The sequence below is a fragment of the Giraffa tippelskirchi genome, chromosome 12 (assembly GCF_054371585.1).
Source record: "Giraffa tippelskirchi isolate mGirTip1 chromosome 12, T2T-mGirTip1v1.2.pri, whole genome shotgun sequence".
In the NCBI taxonomy this organism is placed as follows: domain Eukaryota; kingdom Metazoa; phylum Chordata; class Mammalia; order Artiodactyla; family Giraffidae; genus Giraffa; species Giraffa tippelskirchi.
Genome location: NC_137286.1, coordinates 70,642,431 through 70,668,384, shown reverse-complemented (window position 1 = coordinate 70,668,384; position 25,954 = coordinate 70,642,431). Strand labels below are relative to the sequence as shown.

The following is a 25,954-nucleotide window of genomic DNA, read 5'->3' as shown; positions in this document are numbered from 1 at the left end:
CTCCAACTTGGATGTGGGGTCTCAAAACAGTCAGGAGGGGCAGTGCCTTTTCCTGGGTACCACGGCGCATCCAGGCCTCGTTCTGCCCCATTCTGTGCTGTGTCAGCCCTGGATGGAGTCTTTCTTTCTGAAGTCTCAGCGCACAAGCTCCACGTGATATCGGCCCCAGGTGGAGAGGCATGGAGCTGCTCGTAGGCCGACAGACCTAGGAAACAGATGGGAGAATGACCCCCACTCTGCAGATGGAGAGACTGGGGAAACCCTGAGGGGCATATGCTTGTCCAGGGCCACACCACTTATGAGAAGAAGGAGCCTGGTCTGAGAGCAGCGGGGTCCTCGGAGCTCAGGCCCTGGCTGCACCCAGGCCTCCCCAGGGCTGTGGGCTGGGCTGTGTGGCTGTCAATGTGCCTGCACATGGCCTAAGGGGGGTGGTCGAGCAGTCAGAAACCCAGAGATTCCCTTGGGAAGTTTTGGGGAAGGGACCTCAGCACGAACCCCAGGAAATGATGTCACCTGCCGGCAACAGAACCCAACAGAACCCGCAACCCGGGTATCCAGGCCTCCAGAGCGGAGAGGAGCCCCCAGCCAGATCTCTTGCTGCCAGGATGTTCTGCTGTTTGCCCCTGCCCAGAGGCCGGGGCCTCAGGAGAGCTCACAGGCAGTGTGCGTGGGCACCCTGTCGACGTTGGCTCAGGGCACCCCCGAGAGGCCTCTGGCCCTCTGCCCGGAGAAACAGAAAGGTAACACGGGGAGCCCCAGGCCGGGCCAGGCCACCTCTCCCATGCCACCCGGAAACACCGGGTCCTTTGCCTGTGTGTGTGGATGCGGGTTTCTCGGGGTGTGTCTCCCTCAAGGAAGCCCAGGCGGATGTGGGGTCAGAAGCCTGCGGACAAGTTGTGTCCACACCCCAGGGGAGATCAGGCTGGCTGGGATGGGAACAGTGCGGGCAGGGCCGGCCGCCCAGGCTGACCTCACACCCTCAGGTGGGTCTCTTTCCTCCCGGGTGGGGATCTGAGCAGACACACGTCTCTGACCCTTCTGGGAAGAGAAGTTCGAGCAGGCAGAAGCAGCGGCTCCACTGGCCAGGCCCAGCTCGGAAAACTCCCAGCACGGCTGGCTGACGGTCACTGTCGTTGCAGAGCTTCCCACGTGATGAGGCCGAGGACGGGGACACCCCGTCCACCTCCCGGAGGGAGGGGTCGGAGCACCAACCCCCCGCCCGTGAGGCCCAGTGCAGGCTCCAGGTGAGCGTGCCCACGGAGGCATCAGCCCCACCGGGGGCGAAGCGGAGGCGGGGAAGGCCTGCTGCCGAGACACCGCCCAGGATACACCCGGCGGCCCAGTCTGAGGCTGCCACGGAGCTCAGCACACCCGGCTCCGACCCAGAGTCCCGAGAACCCCGGCCTCTGAGGCAGCAGGAGGACCTGGAGCCCAGCACGCCAGAGCACAGAGGTAAGGACGCTGGGGCTGGTGCACGGGAGTGTGTGGGGAGGGGGTGCTGAGCTACACAGGGACGAGTCCCCGAAAGATGCTGCTGGGCCTGCAGCAAGCGCTGGCCTCACACCCCCACCCCCATCTTGCACACTTCAGTCCCAAAAGACATCCAACCCTGGGTATTCTTTCGGAATCTCTTGGAAGCTTTCTGTCCCGGGATACGCACATGCCAAGGCTGGTCTGTGGGCAAACTTTGCTTCTCCCCCAGCTCTCGCACTGGCCTCCAACTGGAAACAGGCTCCACTTCCCAGACCTGTGCCTACAGAGGTGGTGGCTCCAGGTGCAGGACCCAGGGATCCACCGAGGGCAGATGGAGAACCGAGCCTTGCCCTCGCAGAGACACCAGGCCAGCTGGGTACTGGCCAGCACACCGGGCAGATCGGATTTCCGTGCCTGCAGGACCCCCAGCCCCAGGCACTGATGTCCCACCCCCTCAGCCAGAACCTCCACCTCCACGTGCACCTGTACCTGCTCGGGCTTTGGCAGGAGAACCCGAGGCAGAGGAGGAGTCACCGCCTCGGCAGGGAGAGCCTGCCCTGGCTCCCGCGCAACACCCAGACGCCGACGATGACTCACCCGCCCCTGCAGGAAGAACGAGCCCCCGCTCTGGACAGAGACCCAGAGCCCTTGCCGGAAACACCATGTCCAGGGGAGCGGTCGGCTCTGCAGCCTCCATCCCTGTCTGCTCACCGTGGACGCCGGCAACTCGGTCTGCCCCCAGGGGACATGGAGTTCCTTTCCCCTGAGCTGCTTTGCATTTGGTTTGTTTCCACCTTTCTGGTGATGTTTTACTTTTTGTATGGTTTCGTCTATTTTTGTTGGTTAAGTTGGGATTAGTAAACTTTTTCATCATTGTTGCAATTTGGGACACTGTTGTGTAACTCTGGTGATACTGTGTTACCATCACCACTCTGTAGTTTCAGACCCGTTCGATCTTTATGCCCCACCCGCCAACAAAGCCTGGGTTCAAGGCAAGCAGGCCCTGTTCATCCCTCCCCCCGATCCTGACCACAATTTCATCTTTTCTTTCTGCATTCCTTCCTATATTCTTGGTGTCCCCAATCAATGACTCTCAGTGAGATGACTGAAGGAGTTTTTTTCGGACTCTCCACCTACTGTAAGACTCCATTGGAGAGTTCTCATTTTTATGTCATTTGAACTAGCCTTTGATAGCTGAAAGGACGGTGTACGTCCTTTCAAGATATCATGTGCCAAACGAAGCCCTTTTGGCAAATGCCATCATTATCTCCAGGCAGGCATTGCTGTTTGAAGGGTGACATCTCAGCCAGAAGGCAGAGGCTGAGCTCCTCTTGTTGCACCAGCTCCCAAAAGAAGCCAAGAAAGGGAGCTGGAACAACAAACCACCCCAACGCCCAGGAAAGCGTTCTTCACGACAGAAGGCTAGCAAATGACCCAACAACCTTGTGGCCCAGAACCCCTCTAGAAAAATCACTGTTCCATACAAAAGAGAAACACATGGGAAGTTCCAAGGAGAGGCAATGCCCATGGCCAGTGTACTTTAGAGACGGCCTGACCGCTCCGGGGAAGACACGCACCGACGGAACCCCTTGGGAAACAGCAGTGAGAGTCCTCACCGTCGTAAGGGTTTCCTCTGGGGACAACCTGCCCTGGGCACCACATGAGGGAGCAGACCGGCTTCTCTTCCTCTGCCCCCACACCACTCACTCATGAAGGCAGCTCAGGTGTTCTCATGCCCTGCCTGCCTGCCTGCCTGCCTGGCTCATCCGTGAGCTGTGACCACCTCCAGGGCAGGACTCCAACTTCTCCTCTCTGTGTACCGTGAATCTGCACACAGTGGGCTTTCAGAACCTTAGGAGACTTGAGCCATTCCCACTCGAGCCAGAACCCTCCCCAGGAAGGAAAACAGCTGTGGAGTCATTTTGGCCCCAGCACTGGTTCCCAAACCCTGGCGGCTCCTACAGCCTCTACGGTGTGAAGAGGGAGGTCCCTTTTGACAGAGCTTTCCGGCTGTCAGATCGAAGCTGTTGTTTCACTGTCAGCTGTGTCTCTGCCGTTGCAGCCAGGTGGGCCACGCTGCTCCAAAGGAGCTCACAAGCTGAGTTGCAAGGGAGGTATTGAGAGGACAGGGATGGCTACAACGTGCTGCAAACTGAGTGAGGGTCCCCACAATCCTCAGCAAAGGTCTGTGGTGTGCAAGTGGGGAGTAGAGGGCCCCCAAGTTCCAAAGGAAGGGAGGTACTCGGGAGATAAAGCCCTTGGCTGCTGTGGTAGCAGCTGCAGATGGCAGCTCGTCCACAGTGCACTTCGAATGAGGTCATATGAGCGGGACTCTGGAAAGGGCTCCGAAATCCAGAGAAAGGGGTCAGGGTATGTGGGAATCCGGCGGGGGTGGGGGGTGGATGAAGGAAGGTGTCCTTCCTCTCTCCAGTGCAATTTGGTTTGGTGAGTCTCAAAGCTACCAGATGGCACTTCCCAAGTCAGGCCCCCACAGGAATCAGGGTGGGCTGCGTGCCTCGGCCCCTGCCACAGGGACAAGCCACACCAGTGGCCTCCCTGAGCTCAAATGGCCGGATCTGGGGGTTCCGTCTGGGTGCACACCTCCTTGCTGTGGCCAAGTTCCCCCCTTCTCTGAGCACCAGCTTCATCATCCTCTCGAATGAGGACATCGATTGCTACCTTGGCACGTTACTCTCTTCATCCTGTGAAGACTCATTAGGCTTATCCTACAATTACTAGCTGGCCCGAAGAGATATCTCCTGAATCCAGATTAAGCTGGAGTCTCCCAGGCTCATCTGGCATGTCTTCCCTGAAGTCTGCCAAAACCCACACCCTTGCATTTCCAGGGATTCCCCTTAGCCGGCTGGGCAGAAAACCCAGCATGGTTGAAACAAGCTGACAGACAAGCGGGAGAGGACTCACGGGCAGACGGCCTCCGTCAGTTCTCGGGTGGAGCTCTGGGACCACAGCAGCAACGGGCCATCCCAGCCCCTGGGCTCAGCAGCGCCCTCATTCTCAGGCCGGCGGCTCTGCCCTGAGGGGAGCAGGAAGGTCACCAACTGCCGCAGGCGGACCTCAAGCCCCTCCCACTGCTGGAGCCTGACCTCCCCCGGCCCCACCCCTTCCCCTACCCCAGCAGGACGAGAGCTCGTCTTCCCCTGGCTTCCAACGTGAGGCCCGGCCCTGGGCCCCGATTGGGCACTGCCCCAGTCCGGAGCCAATCACAGTGGCCAGGGAGGTGGAACGCAGCGATTGGCCAGGGCCAGGTCATGTGACCATGCTCCCCAGGAAACTCAAATATTACCAAGATTCCCTAACAAACCAATGAACAAAATTATCCAGTAAAGGCAAACCGTACTTTTTAATGAGGCCGATGTCACAGAAAAAAAAAAAAAAAGCTTCACAATGAACTGCTCAAGGAAGCTACTAAATAAACTTTCAGAAAAGTTAAGTAGTTTTTTTTTTTTTTTTAATAGGGTGACGGAGAGCTATACCTTTCCCATCTATGTGAATTTAGGTTTAAACTAGATTTCCCTTGGCTATTATATACGACAAAAAAACCCCACATCACCCCCTTTCACTCCCCCCACCCCCCAAAAGTGTTTTAGTCTATTGAGTTTTTGTGTCCTCAGTTGTGTCTGATTCACGGCAACTCACGAACTCTACACAGCCAGGCTCTTCCGTCCATGGAATTCAGGGCAATTTTTTTCTGTCACAGTAAATGCCCACCCTGGGTGATCCAAAGGCAAGGGCTCAGAGGCTCCTGAGAGTCTAACTCCTTTCAGCCGAGCACAGAGCTGGCTCCTCACTGGGATGCCTGTGGCCTGGGGCTCCCAGAGGGGAGAGCAGCACTCGCCCCACCGTGTGGTCACTGCTGGAAGTGCAGGCTGCTCCTCACTCCCCCTTGACAGTGTCCCTGAGGGCAGAACAGTGGGAATCTACTCAAGGTGGAAATGCAAACTCCCATGCAACCAAACTTCCCACAAGGTCTCCAAAACCACTCAGGAACAGGGAATTGGAAACTGCAGGGCATGACATGAATGGAGATGGAGACTTGACACCTTACACCGAGTTCACTTCCAGTTATCCCTAGACAAAGTTTCCATGAAAACTTGTCACAAATCTAGAAGAACAATGAGCAGAAACCGGACACGTGCTTTGAGTCTTCACACACAAAACTAAAAGGCAGTCCACAAAACAACCCAGAGAATACAGTGGACTTTGCAAAATCAAAGATATCTACTGTGGGAAAGACCTCATTACAAAAGCAAAAGACAGGTCATACATCGCGAGACGAATGAGTGGAAACACAAAGCTTCTCAAGGATGTGTCTCCAAACGGACAAAGAACACCAACACAACAAGCCTGTGAAAACTAGGGAAAGGTCTGAAGGGACAGCAGACTGAGGAAGACACACACAGAGTATCCCGGATGATGTCCAGCACGGAGGGCCTGAAGAAACAACAGTCTAGTTGCACTCCCTCAGGCCTGTGTGACCCTGGATGAGGCCTCTGTTTCCCGGTGGCTCTGAGAGATGGACAGGGAGGAAGGGGAAGAGAAATCACTTGCATTTCTAATACTCACAGCAAAGTCTTCCAATGAGAAGGGAATTATCACCCCCACTGACAATGCCATGCACTGAAGTGATACCCACGAGTCCATCTAACCCAGAAGGGAAGGAAGGACCTGTTCTCACAAAACGGCGAGAGATGGAAGAAGGAAGATCAAGCCCACACCAATCACTGGAAAGAGAAGCTGTGCTCAGGGCTTGAAAGAATTCCTATTGGGAAAATGATGTCACAGCCCCACAAGGCAATCCACAGCTTGGATGCTATTCCTCCCAAAATGCCAATGCATTGTCGCACCGAACAAAGAACTGCAAAAGGGGTTACGGAAACAGAAAAGAGCCTAAATTGTCAATACAATCCGACGAAAAAGCCCCGATACGGACATCCAAGGTTGTGTGAAAGGAAATTAGACGACCAAACTAGGATCCTCAGGAGCGTATCGGAGAAGGCGATGGCGACCCACGCCAGTACTCTTGCCTGGAAAATGCCCTGGACGGAGGAGCCTGGTAGGCTGCAGGCCATGGGGTCGCGCAGAGTCAGACACGACTGAAGTGACTTAGCCGCAGCGGCAGCAGCAGGACAGTATGCTATTGGGAATACAACAACACACACAGATCCAGATCGATGGAATAAAGTTGAGGGTCCAGAAACAAACCCCGGCATCCATGGTCAACTCATCTCTGACACAGAAGGGGAGAATATCCAAATGGGAACAAGAAAGCCTCTTCAATAAATGGCCATGGGAAAACCAGACAGCTACATCTGAAGAACGCTATTGGTTTTGATCTCACACCACCTCAATATCGGGGAAAAACCTCACCCTAAAGACTGATGTCTTGAGATAGCTAGAAAGAAGCGTAGGTCAAAGGCTCCTTAACATCAGAGTCTCCTTGCCATTTGCTGGGCGGAGGTAGAAATGGGTCTCTTCAAGTAAGGGAAAGAGGGAAACGAAGTACACCAATGGGTTTCCATCCAATGGAACCTCTTCACAACAGAGAAGCTAAGCATTCACAGATGCAAAAGATAGGAAACGGAACATGAGAGACTCCTTGCAAGTGGTGTATCTGAGAAGGGGTTCATATGGAAAGAGACGAAGAATGCACAGCACTCAGATTCCAAGAAACACCACCACCACCCTTGACCCTTCCCCCATGACCAACTCCGACCTAAAGCCTTTCTCTCCCTCTAACCCATCCCTAAAACATAACCCTCATCTAATCATATACATGTGCATTCCTAGCATCCATCCATCCACACACTAGAGAGAAAGAGGAAGACACAGACTGAATCGAGAAAGGAAAAGAGAGGGACACAGCCAGAGAGAGACACGCAACCAAAGAGAGGAAAGGAGTCGATGGTCCAGACTTTTCATCAATCTGTCTCGAAGGTAGAAGCAATGACAGCGCCCATCCACCCCAGAAGGGGGAAAAGGACGGAAGGTTTGGAGAGGAAAAGACAAGAACGCAGGGAGCCATTAGAAGCTCAGCCACCCGCAGAAGCCGAGCTGGGACACTTGAACAGAATCTCAATGGAAACAGAGGACCAGAAAGTTGGCTACTCTTTTCTATAAGAGAGGGAGACCTTCGAGTCTTCCTTTCGGGCCTCCAACTTGGATGTGGGGTCTCAAAACAGTCAGGAGGGGCAGTGCCTTTTCCTGGGTACCACGGCGCATCCAGGCCTCGTTCTGCCCCATTCTGTGCTGTGTCAGCCCTGGATGGAGTCTTTCTTTCTGAAGTCTCAGCGCACAAGCTCCACGTGATATCGGCCCCAGGTGGAGAGGCATGGAGCTGCTCGTAGGCTGACAGACCTAGGAAACAGATGGGAGAATGACCCCCACTCTGCAGATGGAGAGACTGGGGAAACCCTGAGGGGCATATGCTTGTCCAGGGCCACACCACTTATGAGAAGAAGGAGCCTGGTCTGAGAGCAGCGGGGTCCTCGGAGCTCAGGCCCTGGCTGCACCCAGGCCTCCCCAGGGCTGTGGGCTGGGCTGTGTGGCTGTCAATGTGCCTGCACATGGCCTAAGGGGGGTGGTCGAGCAGTCAGAAACCCAGAGATTCCCTTGGGAAGTTTTGGGGAAGGGACCTCAGCACGAACCCCAGGAAATGATGTCACCTGCCGGCAACAGAACCCAACAGAACCCGCAACCCGGGTATCCAGGCCTCCAGAGCGGAGAGGAGCCCCCAGCCAGATCTCTTGCTGCCAGGATGTTCTGCTGTTTGCCCCTGCCCAGAGGCCGGGGCCTCAGGAGAGCTCACAGGCAGTGTGCGTGGGCACCCTGTCGACGTTGGCTCAGGGCACCCCCGAGAGGCCTCTGGCCCTCTGCCCGGAGAAACAGAAAGGTAACACGGGGAGCCCCAGGCCGGGCCAGGCCACCTCTCCCATGCCACCCGGAAACACCGGGTCCTTTGCCTGTGTGTGTGGATGCGGGTTTCTCGGGGTGTGTCTCCCTCAAGGAAGTCCAGGCGGATGTGGGGTCAGAAGCCTGCGGACAAGTTGTGTCCACACCCCAGGGGAGATCAGGCTGGCTGGGATGGGAACAGTGCGGGCAGGGCCGGCCGCCCAGGCTGACCTCACACCCTCAGGTGGGTCTCTTTCCTCCCGGGTGGGGATCTGAGCAGACACACGTCTCTGACCCTTCTGGGAAGAGAAGTTCGAGCAGGCAGAAGCAGCGGCTCCACTGGCCAGGCCCAGCTCGGAAAACTCCCAGCACGGCTGGCTGACGGTCACTGTCGTTGCAGAGCTTCCCACGTGATGAGGCCGAGGACGGGGACACCCCGTCCACCTCCCGGAGGGAGGGGTCGGAGCACCAACCCCCCGCCCGTGAGGCCCAGTGCAGGCTCCAGGTGAGCGTGCCCACGGAGGCATCAGCCCCACCGGGGGCGAAGCGGAGGCGGGGAAGGCCTGCTGCTGAGACACCGCCCAGGATACACCCGGCGGCCCAGTCTGAGGCTGCCACGGAGCTCAGCACACCCGGCTCCGACCCAGAGTCCCGAGAACCCCGGCCTCTGAGGCAGCAGGAGGACCTGGAGCCCAGCACGCCAGAGCACAGAGGTAAGGACGCTGGGGCTGGTGCACGGGAGTGTGTGGGGAGGGGGTGCTGAGCTACACAGGGACGAGTCCCCGAAAGATGCTGCTGGGCCTGCAGCAAGCGCTGGCCTCACACCCCCATCCCCATCTTGCACACTTCAGTCCCAAAAGACATCCAACCCTGGGTATTCTTTCGGAATCTCTTGGAAGCTTTCTGTCCCGGGATACGCACATGCCAAGGCTGGTCTGTGGGCAAACTTTGCTTCTCCCCCAGCTCTAGCACTGGCCTCCAACTGGAAACAGGCTCCACTTCCCAGACCTGTGCCTACAGAGGTGGTGGCTCCAGGTGCAGGACCCAGGGATCCACCGAGGGCAGATGGAGAACCGAGCCTTGCCCTCGCAGAGACACCAGGCCAGCTGGGTACTGGCCAGCACACCGGGCAGATCGGATTTCCGTGCCTGCAGGACCCCCAGCCCCAGGCACTGATGTCCCACCCCCTCAGCCAGAACCTCCACCTCCACGTGCACCTGTACCTGCTCGGGCTTTGGCAGGAGAACCCGAGGCAGAGGAGGAGTCACCGCCTCGGCAGGGAGAGCCTGCCCTGGCTCCCGCGCAACACCCAGACGCCGACGATGACTCACCCGCCCCTGCAGGAAGAACGAGCCCCCGCTCTGGACAGAGACCCAGAGCCCTTGCCGGAAACACCATGTCCAGGGGAGCGGTCGGCTCTGCAGCCTCCATCCCTGTCTGCTCACCGTGGACGCCGGCAACTCGGTCTGCCCCCAGGGGACATGGAGTTCCTTTCCCCTGAGCTGCTTTGCATTTGGTTTGTTTCCACCTTTCTGGTGATGTTTTACTTTTTGTATGGTTTCGTCTATTTTTGTTGGTTAAGTTGGGATTAGTAAACTTTTTCATCATTGTTGCAATTTGGGACACTGTTGTGTAACTCTGGTGATACTGTGTTACCATCACCACTCTGTAGTTTCAGACCCGTTCGATCTTTATGCCCCACCCGCCAACAAAGCCTGGGTTCAAGGCAAGCAGGCCCTGTTCATCCCTCCCCCCGATCCTGACCACAATTTCATCTTTTCTTTCTGCATTCCTTCCTATATTCTTGGTGTCCCCAATCAATGACTCTCAGTGAGATGACTGAAGGAGTTTTTTTCGGACTCTCCACCTACTGTAAGACTCCATTGGAGAGTTCTCATTTTTATGTCATTTGAACTAGCCTTTGATAGCTGAAAGGACGGTGTACGTCCTTTCAAGATATCATGTGCCAAACGAAGCCCTTTTGGCAAATGCCATCATTATCTCCAGGCAGGCATTGCTGTTTGAAGGGTGACATCTCAGCCAGAAGGCAGAGGCTGAGCTCCTCTTGTTGCACCAGCTCCCAAAAGAAGCCAAGAAAGGGAGCTGGAACAACAAACCACCCCAACGCCCAGGAAAGCGTTCTTCACGACAGAAGGCTAGCAAATGACCCAACAACCTTGTGGCCCAGAACCCCTCTAGAAAAATCACTGTTCCATACAAAAGAGAAACACATGGGAAGTTCCAAGGAGAGGCAATGCCCATGGCCAGTGTACTTTAGAGACGGCCTGACCGCTCCGGGGAAGACACGCACCGACGGAACCCCTTGGGAAACAGCAGTGAGAGTCCTCACCGTCGTAAGGGTTTCCTCTGGGGACAACCTGCCCTGGGCACCACATGAGGGAGCAGACCGGCTTCTCTTCCTCTGCCCCCACACCACTCACTCATGAAGGCAGCTCAGGTGTTCTCATGCCCTGCCTGCCTGCCTGCCTGCCTGGCTCATCCGTGAGCTGTGACCACCTCCAGGGCAGGACTCCACCTTCTCCTCTCTGTGTACCGTGAATCTGCACACAGTGGGCTTTCAGAACCTTAGGAGACTTGAGCCATTCCCACTCGAGCCAGAACCCTCCCCAGGAAGGAAAACAGCTGTGGAGTCATTTTGGCCCCAGCACTGGTTCCCAAACCCTGGCGGCTCCTACAGCCTCTACGGTGTGAAGAGGGAGGTCCCTTTTGACAGAGCTTTCCGGCTGTCAGATCGAAGCTGTTGTTTCACTGTCAGCTGTGTCTCTGCCGTTGCAGCCAGGTGGGCCACGCTGCTCCAAAGGAGCTCACAAGCTGAGTTGCAAGGGAGGTATTGAGAGGACAGGGATGGCTACAACGTGCTGCAAACTGAGTGAGGGTCCCCACAATCCTCAGCAAAGGTCTGTGGTGTGCAAGTGGGGAGTAGAGGGCCCCCAAGTTCCAAAGGAAGGGAGGTACTCGGGAGCTAAAGCCCTTGGCTGCTGTGGTAGCAGCTGCAGATGGCAGCTCGTCCACAGTGCACTTCGAATGAGGTCATATGAGCGGGACTCTGGAAATGGCTCCGAAATCCAGAGAAAGGGGTCAGGGTATGTGGGAATCCGGCGGGGGTGGGGGGTGGATGAAGGAAGGTGTCCTTCCTCTCTCCAGTGCAATTTGGTTTGGTGAGTCTCAAAGCTACCAGATGGCACTTCCCAAGTCAGGCCCCCGCAGGAATCAGGGTGGGCTGCGTGCCTCGGCCCCTGCCACAGGGACAAGCCACACCAGTGGCCTCCCTGAGCTCAAATGGCCGGATCTGGGGGTTCCGTCTGGGTGCACACCTCCTTGCTGTGGCCAAGTTCCCCCCTTCTCTGAGCACCAGCTTCATCATCCTCTCGAATGAGGACATCGATTGCTACCTTGGCACGTTACTCTCTTCATCCTGTGAAGACTCATTAGGCTTATCCTACAATTACTAGCTGGCCCGAAGAGATATCTCCTGAATCCAGATTAAGCTGGAGTCTCCCAGGCTCATCTGGCATGTCTTCCCTGAAGTCTGCCAAAACCCACACCCTTGCATTTCCAGGGACTCCCCTTAGCCGGCTGGGCAGAAAACCCAGCATGGTTCAAACAAGCTGACAGACAAGCGGGAGAGGACTCACGGGCAGACGGCCTCCGTCAGGTCTCGGGTGGAGCTCTGGGACCACAGCAGCAACGGGCCATCCCAGCCCCTGGGCTCAGCAGCGCCCTCATTCTCAGGCCGGCGGCTCTGCCCTGAGGGGAGCAGGAAGGTCACCAACTGCCGCAGGCGGACCTCAAGCCCCTCCCACTGCTGGAGCCTGACCTCCCCCGGCCCCACCCCTTCCCCTACCCCAGCAGGACGAGAGCTCGTCTTCCCCTGGCTTCCAACGTGAGGCCCGGCCCTGGGCCCCGATTGGGCACTGCCCCAGTCCGGAGCCAATCACAGTGGCCAGGGAGGTGGAACGCACCGATTGGCCAGGGCCAGGTCATGTGACCATGCTCCCCAGGAAACTCAAATATTACCAAGATTCCCTAACAAACCAATGAACAAAATTATCCAGTAAAGGCAAACCGTACTTTTTAATGAGGCCGATGTCACAGAAAAAAAAAAAAAAAAGCTTCACAATGAACTGCTCAAGGAAGCTACTAAATAAACTTTCAGAAAAGTTAAGTAGTTTTTTTTTTTTTTTAATAGGGTGACGGAGAGCTATACCTTTCCCATCTATGTGAATTTAGGTTTAAACTAGATTTCCCTTGGCTATTATATACGACAAAAAAACCCCACATCACCCCCTTTCACTCCCCCCACCCCCCAAAAGTGTTTTAGTCTATTGAGTTTTTGTGTCCTCAGTTGTGTCTGATTCACGGCAACTCACGAACTCTACACAGCCAGGCTCTTCCGTCCATGGAATTCAGGGCAATTTTTTTCTGTCACAGTAAATGCCCACCCTGGGTGATCCAAAGGCAAGGGCTCAGAGGCTCCTGAGAGTCTAACTCCTTTCAGCCGAGCACAGAGCTGGCTCCTCACTGGGATGCCTGTGGCCTGGGGCTCCCAGAGGGGAGAGCAGCACTCGCCCCACCGTGTGGTCACTGCTGGAAGTGCAGGCTGCTCCTCACTCCCCCTTGACAGTGTCCCTGAGGGCAGAACAGTGGGAATCTACTCAAGGTGGAAATGCAAACTCCCATGCAACCAAACTTCCCACAAGGTCTCCAAAACCACTCAGGAACAGGGAATTGGAAACTGCAGGGCATGACATGAATGGAGATGGAGACTTGACACCTTACACCGAGTTCACTTCCAGTTATCCCTAGACAAAGTTTCCATGAAAACTTGTCACAAATCTAGAAGAACAATGAGCAGAAACCGGACACGTGCTTTGAGTCTTCACACACAAAACTAAAAGGCAGTCCACAAAACAACCCAGAGAATACAGTGGACTTTGCAAAATCAAAGATATCTACTGTGGGAAAGACCTCATTACAAAAGCAAAAGACAGGTCATACATCGCGAGACGAATGAGTGGAAACACAAAGCTTCTCAAGGATGTGTCTCCAAACAGACAAAGAACACCAACACAACAAGCCTGTGAAAACTAGGGAAAGGTCTGAAGGGACAGCAGACTGAGGAAGACACACACAGAGTATCCCGGATGATGTCCAGCACGGAGGGCCTGAAGAAACAACAGTCTAGTTGCACTCCCTCAGGCCTGTGTGACCCTGGATGAGGCCTCTGTTTCCCGGTGGCTCTGAGAGATGGACAGGGAGGAAGGGGAAGAGAAATCACTTGCATTTCTAATACTCACAGCAAAGTCTTCCAATGAGAAGGGAATTATCACCCCCACTGACAATGCCATGCACTGAAGTGATACCCACGAGTCCATCTAACCCAGAAGGGAAGGAAGGACCTGTTCTCACAAAACGGCGAGAGATGGAAGAAGGAAGATCAAGCCCACACCAATCACTGGAAAGAGAAGCTGTGCTCAGGGCTTGAAAGAATTCCTATTGGGAAAATGATGTCACAGCCCCACAAGGCAATCCACAGCTTGGATGCTATTCCTCCCAAAATGCCAATGCATTGTCGCACCGAACAAAGAACTGCAAAAGGGGTTACGGAAACAGAAAAGAGCCTAAATTGTCAATACACTCCGACGAAAAAGCCCCGATACGGACATCCAAGGTTGTGTGAAAGGAAATTAGACGACCAAACTAGGATCCTCAGGAGCGTATCGGAGAAGGCGATGGCGACCCACGCCAGTACTCTTGCCTGGAAAATGCCCTGGACGGAGGAGCCTGGTAGGCTGCAGGCCATGGGGTCGCGCAGAGTCAGACACGACTGAAGTGACTTAGCCGCAGCGGCAGCAGCAGGACAGTATGCTATTGGGAATACAACAACACACACAGATCCAGATCGATGGAATAAAGTTGAGGGTCCAGAAACAAACCCCGGCATCCATGGTCAACTCATCTCTGACACAGAAGGGGAGAATATCCAAATGGGAACAAGAAAGCCTCTTCAATAAATGGCCATGGGAAAACCAGACAGCTACATCTGAAGAACGCTATTGGTTTTGATCTCACACCACCTCAATATCGGGGAAAAACCTCACCCTAAAGACTGATGTCATGAGATAGCTAGAAAGAAGCGTAGGTCAAAGGCTCCTTAACATCAGAGTCTCCTTGCCATTTGCTGGGCGGAGGTAGAAATGGGTCTCTTCAAGTAAGGGAAAGAGGGAAACGAAGTACACCAATGGGTTTCCATCCAATGGAACCTCTTCACAACAGAGAAGCTAAGCATTCACAGATGCAAAAGATAGGAAACGGAACATGAGAGACTCCTTGCAAGTGGTGTATCTGAGAAGGGGTTCATATGGAAAGAGACGAAGAATGCACAGCACTCAGATTCCAAGAAACACCACCACCACCCTTGACCCTTCCCCCATGACCAACTCCGACCTAAAGCCTTTCTCTCCCTCTAACCCATCCCTAAAACATAACCCTCATCTAATCATATACATGTGCATTCCTAGCATCCATCCATCCACACACGAGAGAGAAAGAGGAAGACACAGACTGAATCGAGAAAGGAAAAGAGAGGGACACAGCCAGAGAGAGACACGGAACCAAAGAGAGGAAAGGAGTCGATGGTCCAGACTTTTCATCAATCTGTCTCGAAGGTAGAAGCAATGACAGCGCCCATCCACCCCAGAAGGGGGAAAAGGACGGAAGGTTTGGAGAGGAAAAGACAAGAACGCAGGGAGCCATTAGAAGCTCAGCCACCCGCAGAAGCCGAGCTGGGACACTTGAACAGAATCTCAATGGAAACAGAGGACCAGAAAGTTGGCTACTCTTTTCTATAAGAGAGGGAGACCTTCGAGTCTTCCTTTCGGGCCTCCAACTTGGATGTGGGGTCTCAAAACAGTCAGGAGGGGCAGTGCCTTTTCCTGGGTACCACGGCGCATCCAGGCCTCGTTCTGCCCCATTCTGTGCTGTGTCAGCCCTGGATGGAGTCTTTCTTTCTGAAGTCTCAGCGCACAAGCTCCACGTGATATCGGCCCCAGGTGGAGAGGCATGGAGCTGCTCGTAGGCCGACAGACCTAGGAAACAGATGGGAGAATGACCCCCACTCTGCAGATGGAGAGACTGGGGAAACCCTGAGGGGCATATGCTTGTCCAGGGCCACACCACTTATGAGAAGAAGGAGCCTGGTCTGAGAGCAGCGGGGTCCTCGGAGCTCAGGCCCTGGCTGCACCCAGGCCTCCCCAGGGCTGTGGGCTGGGCTGTGTGGCTGTCACTGTGCCTGCACATGGCCTAAGGGGGGTGGTCGAGCAGTCAGAAACCCAGAGATTCCCTTGGGAAGTTTTGGGGAAGGGACCTCAGCACGAACCCCAGGAAATGATGTCACCTGCCGGCAACAGAACCCAACAGAACCCGCAACCCGGGTATCCAGGCCTCCAGAGCGGAGAGGAGCCCCCAGCCAGATCTCTTGCTGCCAGGATGTTCTGCTGTTTGCCCCTGCCCAGAGGCCGGGGCCTCAGGAGAGCTCACAGGCAGTGTGCGTGGGCACCCTGTCGACGTTGGCTCAGGGCACCCCCGAGAGGCCTCTGGCCCTCTGCCCGGAGAAACAGAAAGGTAACACGGGGAGCCCCAGGCCGGGCCAGGCCACCTCTCCCATGCCACCCGGAAACACCGGGTCCTTTGCCTGTGTGTGTGGATGCGGGTTTCTCGGGGTGTGTCTCCCTCAAGGAAGCCCAGGCGGATGTGGGGTCAGAAGCCTGCGGACAAGTTGTGTCCACACCCCAGGGGAGATCAGGCTGGCTGGGATGGGAACAGTGCGGGCAGGGCCGGCCGCCCAGGCTGACCTCACACCCTCAGGTGGGTCTCTTTCCTCCCGGGTGGGGATCTGAGCAGACACACGTCTCTGACCCTTCTGGGAAGAGAAGTTCGAGCAGGCAGAAGCAGCGGCTCCACTGGCCAGGCCCAGCTCGGAAAACTCCCAGCACGGCTGGCTGACGGTCACTGTCGTTGCAGAGCTTCCCACGTGATGAGGCCGAGGACGGGGACACCCCGTCCACCTCCCGGAGGGAGGGGTCGGAGCACCAACCCCCCGCCCGTGAGGCCCAGTGCAGGCTCCAGGTGAGCGTGCCCACGGAGGCATCAGCCCCACCGGGGGCGAAGCGGAGGCGGGGAAGGCCTGCTGCCGAGACACCGCCCAGGATACACCCGGCGGCCCAGTCTGAGGCTGCCACGGAGCTCAGCACACCCGGCTCCGACCCAGAGTCCCGAGAACCCCGGCCTCTGAGGCAGCAGGAGGACCTGGAGCCCAGCACGCCAGAGCACAGAGGTAAGGACGCTGGGGCTGGTGCACGGGAGTGTGTGGGGAGGGGGTGCTGAGCTACACAGGGACGAGTCCCCGAAAGATGCTGCTGGGCCTGCAGCAAGCGCTGGCCTCACACCCCCACCCCCATCTTGCACACTTCAGTCCCAAAAGACATCCAACCCTGGGTATTCTTTCGGAATCTCTTGGAAGCTTTCTGTCCCGGGATACGCACATGCCAAGGCTGGTCTGTGGGCAAACTTTGCTTCTCCCCCAGCTCTCGCACTGGCCTCCAACTGGAAACAGGCTCCACTTCCCAGACCTGTGCCTACAGAGGTGGTGGCTCCAGGTGCAGGACCCAGGGATCCACCGAGGGCAGATGGAGAACCGAGCCTTGCCCTCGCAGAGACACCAGGCCAGCTGGGTACTGGCCAGCACACCGGGCAGATCGGATTTCCGTGCCTGCAGGACCCCCAGCCCCAGGCACTGATGTCCCACCCCCTCAGCCAGAACCTCCACCTCCACGTGCACCTGTACCTGCTCGGGCTTTGGCAGGAGAACCCGAGGCAGAGGAGGAGTCACCGCCTCGGCAGGGAGAGCCTGCCCTGGCTCCCGCGCAACACCCAGACGCCGACGATGACTCACCCGCCCCTGCAGGAAGAACGAGCCCCCGCTCTGGACAGAGACCCAGAGCCCTTGCCGGAAACACCATGTCCAGGGGAGCGGTCGGCTCTGCAGCCTCCATCCCTGTCTGCTCACCGTGGACGCCGGCAACTCGGTCTGCCCCCAGGGGACATGGAGTTCCTTTCCCCTGAGCTGCTTTGCATTTGGTTTGTTTCCACCTTTCTGGTGATGTTTTACTTTTTGTATGGTTTCGTCTATTTTTGTTGGTTAAGTTGGGATTAGTAAACTTTTTCATCATTGTTGCAATTTGGGACACTGTTGTGTAACTCTGGTGATACTGTGTTACCATCACCACTCTGTAGTTTCAGACCCGTTCGATCTTTATGCCCCACCCGCCAACAAAGCCTGGGTTCAAGGCAAGCAGGCCCTGTTCATCCCTCCCCCCGATCCTGACCACAATTTCATCTTTTCTTTCTGCATTCCTTCCTATATTCTTGGTGTCCCCAATCAATGACTCTCAGTGAGATGACTGAAGGAGTTTTTTTCGGACTCTCCACCTACTGTAAGACTCCATTGGAGAGTTCTCATTTTTATGTCATTTGAACTAGCCTTTGATAGCTGAAAGGACGGTGTACGTCCTTTCAAGATATCATGTGCCAAACGAAGCCCTTTTGGCAAATGCCATCATTATCTCCAGGCAGGCATTGCTGTTTGAAGGGTGACATCTCAGCCAGAAGGCAGAGGCTGAGCTCCTCTTGTTGCACCAGCTCCCAAAAGAAGCCAAGAAAGGGAGCTGGAACAACAAACCACCCCAACGCCCAGGAAAGCGTTCTTCACGACAGAAGGCTAGCAAATGACCCAACAACCTTGTGGCCCAGAACCCCTCTAGAAAAATCACTGTTCCATACAAAAGAGAAACACATGGGAAGTTCCAAGGAGAGGCAATGCCCATGGCCAGTGTACTTTAGAGACGGCCTGACCGCTCCGGGGAAGACACGCACCGACGGAACCCCTTGGGAAACAGCAGTGAGAGTCCTCACCGTCGTAAGGGTTTCCTCTGGGGACAACCTGCCCTGGGCACCACATGAGGGAGCAGACCGGCTTCTCTTCCTCTGCCCCCACACCACTCACTCATGAAGGCAGCTCAGGTGTTCTCATGCCCTGCCTGCCTGCCTGCCTGCCTGGCTCATCCGTGAGCTGTGACCACCTCCAGGGCAGGACTCCACCTTCTCCTCTCTGTGTACCGTGAATCTGCACACAGTGGGCTTTCAGAACCTTAGGAGACTTGAGCCATTCCCACTCGAGCCAGAACCCTCCCCAGGAAGGAAAACAGCTGTGGAGTCATTTTGGCCCCAGCACTGGTTCCCAAACCCTGGCGGCTCCTACAGCCTCTACGGTGTGAAGAGGGAGGTCCCTTTTGACAGAGCTTTCCGGCTGTCAGATCGAAGCTGTTGTTTCACTGTCAGCTGTGTCTCTGCCGTTGCAGCCAGGTGGGCCACGCTGCTCCAAAGGAGCTCACAAGCTGAGTTGCAAGGGAGGTATTGAGAGGACAGGGATGGCTACAACGTGCTGCAAACTGAGTGAGGGTCCCCACAATCCTCAGCAAAGGTCTGTGGTGTGCAAGTGGGGAGTAGAGGGCCCCCAAGTTCCAAAGGAAGGGAGGTACCCGGGAGATAAAGCCCTTGGCTGCTGTGGTAGCAGCTGCAGATGGCAGCTCGTCCACAGTGCACTTCGAATGAGGTCATATGAGCGGGACTCTGGAAAGGGCTCCGAAATCCAGAGAAAGGGGTCAGGGTATGTGGGAATCCGGCGGGGGTGGGGGGTGGATGAAGGAAGGTGTCCTTCCTCTCTCCAGTGCAATTTGGTTTGGTGAGTCTCAAAGCTACCAGATGGCACTTCCCAAGTCAGGCCCCCGCAGGAATCAGGGTGGGCTGCGTGCCTCGGCCCCTGCCACAGGGACAAGCCACACCAGTGGCCTCCCTGAGCTCAAATGGCCGGATCTGGGGGTTCCGTCTGGGTGCACACCTCCTTGCTGTGGCCAAGTTCCCCCCTTCTCTGAGCACCAGCTTCATCATCCTCTCGAATGAGGACATCGATTGCTACCTTGGCACGTTACTCTCTTCATCCTGTGAAGACTCATTAGGCTTATCCTACAATTACTAGCTGGCCCGAAGAGATATCTCCTGAATCCAGATTAAGCTGGAGTCTCCCAGGCTCATCTGGCATGTCTTCCCTGAAGTCTGCCAAAACCCACACCCTTGCATTTCCAGGGACTCCCCTTAGCCGGCTGGGCAGAAAACCCAGCATGGTTCAAACAAGCTGACAGACAAGCGGGAGAGGACTCACGGGCAGACGGCCTCCGTCAGGTCTCGGGTGGAGCTCTGGGACCACAGCAGCAACGGGCCATCCCAGCCCCTGGGCTCAGCAGCGCCCTCATTCTCAGGCCGGCGGCTCTGCCCTGAGGGGAGCAGGAAGGTCACCAACTGCCGCAGGCGGACCTCAAGCCCCTCCCACTGCTGGAGCCTGACCTCCCCCGGCCCCACCCCTTCCCCTACCCCAGCAGGACGAGAGCTCGTCTTCCCCTGGCTTCCAACGTGAGGCCCGGCCCTGGGCCCCGATTGGGCACTGCCCCAGTCCGGAGCCAATCACAGTGGCCAGGGAGGTGGAACGCACCGATTGGCCAGGGCCAGGTCATGTGACCATGCTCCCCAGGAAACTCAAATATTACCAAGATTCCCTAACAAACCAATGAACAAAATTATCCAGTAAAGGCAAACCGTACTTTTTAATGAGGCCGATGTCACAGAAAAAAAAAAAAAATGCCTCACCATGAACTGCTCAAGGAAGCTACTAAATAAACTTTCAGAAAAGTTAAGTAGTTTTTTTTTTTTTTTTTAATAGGGTTACGGAGAGCTATACCTTTCCCATCTATGTGAATTTAGGTTTAAACTAGATTTCCCTTGGCTATTATATACGACAAAAAAACCCCACATCACCCCCTTTCACTCCCCCCACCCCCCAAAAGTGTTTTAGTCTATTGAGTTTTTGTGTCCTCAGTTGTGTCTGATTCACGGCAACTCACGAACTCTACACAGCCAGGCTCTTCCGTCCATGGAATTCAGGGCAATTTTTTTCTGTCACAGTAAATGCCCACCCTGGGTGATCCAAAGGCAAGGGCTCAGAGGCTCCTGAGAGTCTAACTCCTTTCAGCCGAGCACAGAGCTGGCTCCTCACTGGGATGCCTGTGGCCTGGGGCTCCCAGAGGGGAGAGCAGCACTCGCCCCACCGTGTGGTCACTGCTGGAAGTGCAGGCTGCTCCTCACTCCCCCTTGACAGTGTCCCTGAGGGCAGAACAGTGGGAATCTACTCAAGGTGGAAATGCAAACTCCCATGCAACCAAACTTCCCACAAGGTCTCCAAAACCACTCAGGAACAGGGAATTGGAAACTGCAGGGCATGACATGAATGGAGATGGAGACTTGACACCTTACACCGAGTTCACTTCCAGTTATCCCTAGACAAAGTTTCCATGAAAACTTGTCACAAATCTAGAAGAACAATGAGCAGAAACCGGACACGTGCTTTGAGTCTTCACACACAAAACTAAAAGGCAGTCCACAAAACAACCCAGAGAATACAGTGGACTTTGCAAAATCAAAGATATCTACTGTGGGAAAGACCTCATTACAAAAGCAAAAGACAGGTCATACATCGCGAGATGAATGAGTGGAAACACAAAGCTTCTCAAGGATGTGTCTCCAAACAGACAAAGAACACCAACACAACAAGCCTGTGAAAACTAGGGAAAGGTCTGAAGGGACACCAGACTGAGGAAGACACACACAGAGTATCCCGGATGATGTCCAGCACGGAGGGCCTGAAGAAACAACAGTCTAGTTGCACTCCCTCAGGCCTGTGTGACCCTGGATGAGGCCTCTGTTTCCCGGTGGCTCTGAGAGATGGACAGGGAGGAAGGGGAAGAGAAATCACTTGCATTTCTAATACTCACAGCAAAGTCTTCCAATGAGAAGGGAATTATCACCCCCACTGACAATGCCATGCACTGAAGTGATACCCACGAGTCCATCTAACCCAGAAGGGAAGGAAGGACCTGTTCTCACAAAACGGCGAGAGATGGAAGAAGGAAGATCAAGCCCACACCAATCACTGGAAAGAGAAGCTGTGCTCAGGGCTTGAAAGAATTCCTATTGGGAAAATGATGTCACAGCCCCACAAGGCAATCCACAGCTTGGATGCTATTCCTCCCAAAATGCCAATGCATTGTCGCACCGAACAAAGAACTGCAAAAGGGGTTACGGAAACAGAAAAGAGCCTAAATTGTCAATACAATCCGACGAAAAAGCCCCGATACGGACATCCAAGGTTGTGTGAAAGGAAATTAGACGACCAAACTAGGATCCTCAGGAGCGTATCGGAGAAGGCGATGGCGACCCACGCCAGTACTCTTGCCTGGAAAATGCCCTGGACGGAGGAGCCTGGTAGGCTGCAGGCCATGGGGTCGCGCAGAGTCAGACACGACTGAAGTGACTTAGCCGCAGCGGCAGCAGCAGGACAGTATGCTATTGGGAATACAACAACACACACAGATCCAGATCGATGGAATAAAGTTGAGGGTCCAGAAACAAACCCCGGCATCCATGGTCAACTCATCTCTGACACAGAAGGGGAGAATATCCAAATGGGAACAAGAAAGCCTCTTCAATAAATGGCCATGGGAAAACCAGACAGCTACATCTGAAGAACGCTATTGGTTTTGATCTCACACCACCTCAATATCGGGGAAAAACCTCACCCTAAAGACTGATGTCTTGAGATAGCTAGAAAGAAGCGTAGGTCAAAGGCTCCTTAACATCAGAGTCTCCTTGCCATTTGCTGGGCGGAGGTAGAAATGGGTCTCTTCAAGTAAGGGAAAGAGGGAAACGAAGTACACCAATGGGTTTCCATCCAATGGAACCTCTTCACAACAGAGAAGCTAAGCATTCACAGATGCAAAAGATAGGAAACGGAACATGAGAGACTCCTTGCAAGTGGTGTATCTGAGAAGGGGTTCATATGGAAAGAGACGAAGAATGCACAGCACTCAGATTCCAAGAAACACCACCACCACCCTTGACCCTTCCCCCATGACCAACTCCGACCTAAAGCCTTTCTCTCCCTCTAACCCATCCCTAAAACATAACCCTCATCTAATCATATACATGTGCATTCCTAGCATCCATCCATCCACACACGAGAGAGAAAGAGGAAGACACAGACTGAATCGAGAAAGGAAAAGAGAGGGACACAGCCAGAGAGAGACACGCAACCAAAGAGAGGAAAGGAGTCGATGGTCCAGACTTTTCATCAATCTGTCTCGAAGGTAGAAGCAATGACAGCGCCCATCCACCCCAGAAGGGGGAAAAGGACGGAAGGTTTGGAGAGGAAAAGACAAGAACGCAGGGAGCCATTAGAAGCTCAGCCACCCGCAGAAGCCGAGCTGGGACACTTGAACAGAATCTCAATGGAAACAGAGGACCAGAAAGTTGGCTACTCTTTTCTATAAGAGAGGGAGACCTTCGAGTCTTCCTTTCGGGCCTCCAACTTGGATGTGGGGTCTCAAAACAGTCAGGAGGGGCAGTGCCTTTTCCTGGGTACCACGGCGCATCCAGGCCTCGTTCTGCCCCATTCTGTGCTGTGTCAGCCCTGGATGGAGTCTTTCTTTCTGAAGTCTCAGCGCACAAGCTCCACGTGATATCGGCCCCAGGTGGAGAGGCATGGAGCTGCTCGTAGGCCGACAGACCTAGGAAACAGATGGGAGAATGACCCCCACTCTGCAGATGGAGAGACTGGGGAAACCCTGAGGGGCATATGCTTGTCCAGGGCCACACCACTTATGAGAAGAAGGAGCCTGGTCTGAGAGCAGCGGGGTCCTCGGAGCTCAGGCCCTGGCTGCACCCAGGCCTCCCCAGGGCTGTGGGCTGGGCTGTGTGGCTGTCAATGTGCCTGCACATGGCCTAAGGGGGGTGGTCGAGCAGTCAGAAACCCAGAGATTCCCTTGGGAAGTTTTGGGGAAGGGACCTCAGCACGAACCCCAGGAAATGATGTCACCTGCCGGCAACAGAACCCAACAGAACCCGCAACCCGGGTATCCAGGCCTCCAGAGCGGAGAGGAGCCCCCAGCCAGATCTCTTGCTGCCAGGATGTTCTGCTGTTTGCCCCTGCCCAGAGGCCGGGGCCTCAGGAGAGCTCACAGGCAGTGTGCGTGGGCACCCTGTCGACGTTGGCTCAGGGCACCCCCGAGAGGCCTCTGGCCCTCTGCCCGGAGAAACAGAAAGGTAACACGGGGAGCCCCAGGCCGGGCCAGGCCACCTCTCCCATGCCACCCGGAAACACCGGGTCCTTTGCCTGTGTGTGTGGATGCGGGTTTCTCGGGGTGTGTCTCCCTCAAGGAAGTCCAGGCGGATGTGGGGTCAGAAGCCTGCGGACAAGTTGTGTCCACACCCCAGGGGAGATCAGGCTGGCTGGGATGGGAACAGTGCGGGCAGGGCCGGCCGCCCAGGCTGACCTCACACCCTCAGGTGGGTCTCTTTCCTCCCGGGTGGGGATCTGAGCAGACACACGTCTCTGACCCTTCTGGGAAGAGAAGTTCGAGCAGGCAGAAGCAGCGGCTCCACTGGCCAGGCCCAGCTCGGAAAACTCCCAGCACGGCTGGCTGACGGTCACTGTCATTGCAGAGCTTCCCACGTGATGAGGCCGAGGACGGGGACACCCCGTCCACCTCCCGGAGGGAGGGGTCGGAGCACCAACCCCCCGCCCGTGAGGCCCAGTGCAGGCTCCAGGTGAGCGTGCCCACGGAGGCATCAGCCCCACCGGGGGCGAAGCGGAGGCGGGGAAGGCCTGCTGCCGAGACACCGCCCAGGATACACCCGGCGGCCCAGTCTGAGGCTGCCACGGAGCTCAGCACACCCGGCTCCGACCCAGAGTCCCGAGAACCCCGGCCTCTGAGGCAGCAGGAGGACCTGGAGCCCAGCACGCCAGAGCACAGAGGTAAGGACGCTGGGGCTGGTGCATGGGAGTGTGTGGGGAGGGGGTGCTGAGCTACACAGGGACGAGTCCCCGAAAGATGCTGCTGGGCCTGCAGCAAGCGCTGGCCTCACACCCCCATCCCCATCTTGCACACTTCAGTCCCAAAAGACATCCAACCCTGGGTATTCTTTCGGAATCTCTTGGAAGCTTTCTGTCCCGGGATACGCACATGCCAAGGCTGGTCTGTGGGCAAACTTTGCTTCTCCCCCAGCTCTAGCACTGGCCTCCAACTGGAAACAGGCTCCACTTCCCAGACCTGTGCCTACAGAGGTGGTGGCTCCAGGTGCAGGACCCAGGGATCCACCGAGGGCAGATGGAGAACCGAGCCTTGCCCTCGCAGAGACACCAGGCCAGCTGGGTACTGGCCAGCACACCGGGCAGATCGGATTTCCGTGCCTGCAGGACCCCCAGCCCCAGGCACTGATGTCCCACCCCCTCAGCCAGAACCTCCACCTCCACGTGCACCTGTACCTGCTCGGGCTTTGGCAGGAGAACCCGAGGCAGAGGAGGAGTCACCGCCTCGGCAGGGAGAGCCTGCCCTGGCTCCCGCGCAACACCCAGACGCCGACGATGACTCACCCGCCCCTGCAGGAAGAACGAGCCCCCGCTCTGGACAGAGACCCAGAGCCCTTGCCGGAAACACCATGTCCAGGGGAGCGGTCGGCTCTGCAGCCTCCATCCCTGTCTGCTCACCGTGGACGCCGGCAACTCGGTCTGCCCCCAGGGGACATGGAGTTCCTTTCCCCTGAGCTGCTTTGCATTTGGTTTGTTTCCACCTTTCTGGTGATGTTTTACTTTTTGTATGGTTTCGTCTATTTTTGTTGGTTAAGTTGGGATTAGTAAACTTTTTCATCATTGTTGCAATTTGGGACACTGTTGTGTAACTCTGGTGATACTGTGTTACCATCACCACTCTGTAGTTTCAGACCCGTTCGATCTTTATGCCCCACCCGCCAACAAAGCCTGGGTTCAAGGCAAGCAGGCCCTGTTCATCCCTCCCCCCGATCCTGACCACAATTTCATCTTTTCTTTCTGCATTCCTTCCTATATTCTTGGTGTCCCCAATCAATGACTCTCAGTGAGATGACTGAAGGAGTTTTTTTCGGACTCTCCACCTACTGTAAGACTCCATTGGAGAGTTCTCATTTTTATGTCATTTGAACTAGCCTTTGATAGCTGAAAGGACGGTGTACGTCCTTTCAAGATATCATGTGCCAAACGAAGCCCTTTTGGCAAATGCCATCATTATCTCCAGGCAGGCATTGCTGTTTGAAGGGTGACATCTCAGCCAGAAGGCAGAGGCTGAGCTCCTCTTGTTGCACCAGCTCCCAAAAGAAGCCAAGAAAGGGAGCTGGAACAACAAACCACCCCAACGCCCAGGAAAGCGTTCTTCACGACAGAAGGCTAGCAAATGACCCAACAACCTTGTGGCCCAGAACCCCTCTAGAAAAATCACTGTTCCATACAAAAGAGAAACACATGGGAAGTTCCAAGGAGAGGCAATGCCCATGGCCAGTGTACTTTAGAGACGGC

At 55.6% G+C, this 25,954-nt stretch overlaps 4 protein-coding genes and 2 long non-coding RNA genes across 6 annotated transcripts in view; 4 read left to right on the top strand and 2 right to left on the bottom strand.

Moving 5' to 3' along the window:
* The window catches only part of LOC145529707 (uncharacterized), a 1,704,434-nt gene that overhangs the window by 1,478,239 nt on the left and 200,241 nt on the right, over window positions 1-25,954 (bottom strand). The window contains exons 26-27 of the long non-coding RNA XR_014071296.1: window positions 19,682-19,793; window positions 12,039-12,150 (exon numbers count right to left, since the gene is read on the bottom strand). This is a non-coding gene — a long non-coding RNA (uncharacterized LOC145529707). The remainder of the gene's footprint in view (window positions 1-12,038; window positions 12,151-19,681; window positions 19,794-25,954) is intronic.
* Window positions 555-2,353, top strand: LOC145529588 (uncharacterized). Its single transcript, XM_081550174.1, has 3 exons — window positions 555-740; window positions 1,140-1,452; window positions 1,703-2,353. Exons 1-3 carry the CDS (start codon window positions 606-608, stop codon window positions 2,329-2,331), a joined length of 1,077 nt encoding a protein of 358 aa, XP_081406300.1. The 5' UTR covers window positions 555-605; the 3' UTR covers window positions 2,332-2,353.
* LOC145529641 (uncharacterized) lies at window positions 8,207-10,095 on the top strand. The gene is made up of 3 exons (XM_081550239.1): window positions 8,207-8,383; window positions 8,783-9,095; window positions 9,346-10,095. Exons 1-3 carry the CDS (start codon window positions 8,249-8,251, stop codon window positions 9,972-9,974), a joined length of 1,077 nt encoding a protein of 358 aa, XP_081406365.1. The 5' UTR covers window positions 8,207-8,248; the 3' UTR covers window positions 9,975-10,095.
* On the bottom strand, window positions 12,457-18,446 carry LOC145529717 (uncharacterized). Its single transcript, XR_014071307.1, has 3 exons — window positions 16,257-18,446; window positions 15,266-15,491; window positions 12,457-13,032 (listed from the first exon to the last, which is right to left on the bottom strand). It is a non-coding gene; the product is annotated as an uncharacterized LOC145529717 (long non-coding RNA).
* LOC145529593 (uncharacterized) lies at window positions 15,841-17,639 on the top strand. The gene is made up of 3 exons (XM_081550180.1): window positions 15,841-16,026; window positions 16,426-16,738; window positions 16,989-17,639. Exons 1-3 carry the CDS (start codon window positions 15,892-15,894, stop codon window positions 17,615-17,617), a joined length of 1,077 nt encoding a protein of 358 aa, XP_081406306.1. The 5' UTR covers window positions 15,841-15,891; the 3' UTR covers window positions 17,618-17,639.
* On the top strand, window positions 23,471-25,856 carry LOC145529615 (uncharacterized). Its single transcript, XM_081550208.1, has 3 exons — window positions 23,471-23,670; window positions 24,070-24,382; window positions 24,633-25,856. Exons 1-3 carry the CDS (start codon window positions 23,536-23,538, stop codon window positions 25,259-25,261), a joined length of 1,077 nt encoding a protein of 358 aa, XP_081406334.1. The 5' UTR covers window positions 23,471-23,535; the 3' UTR covers window positions 25,262-25,856.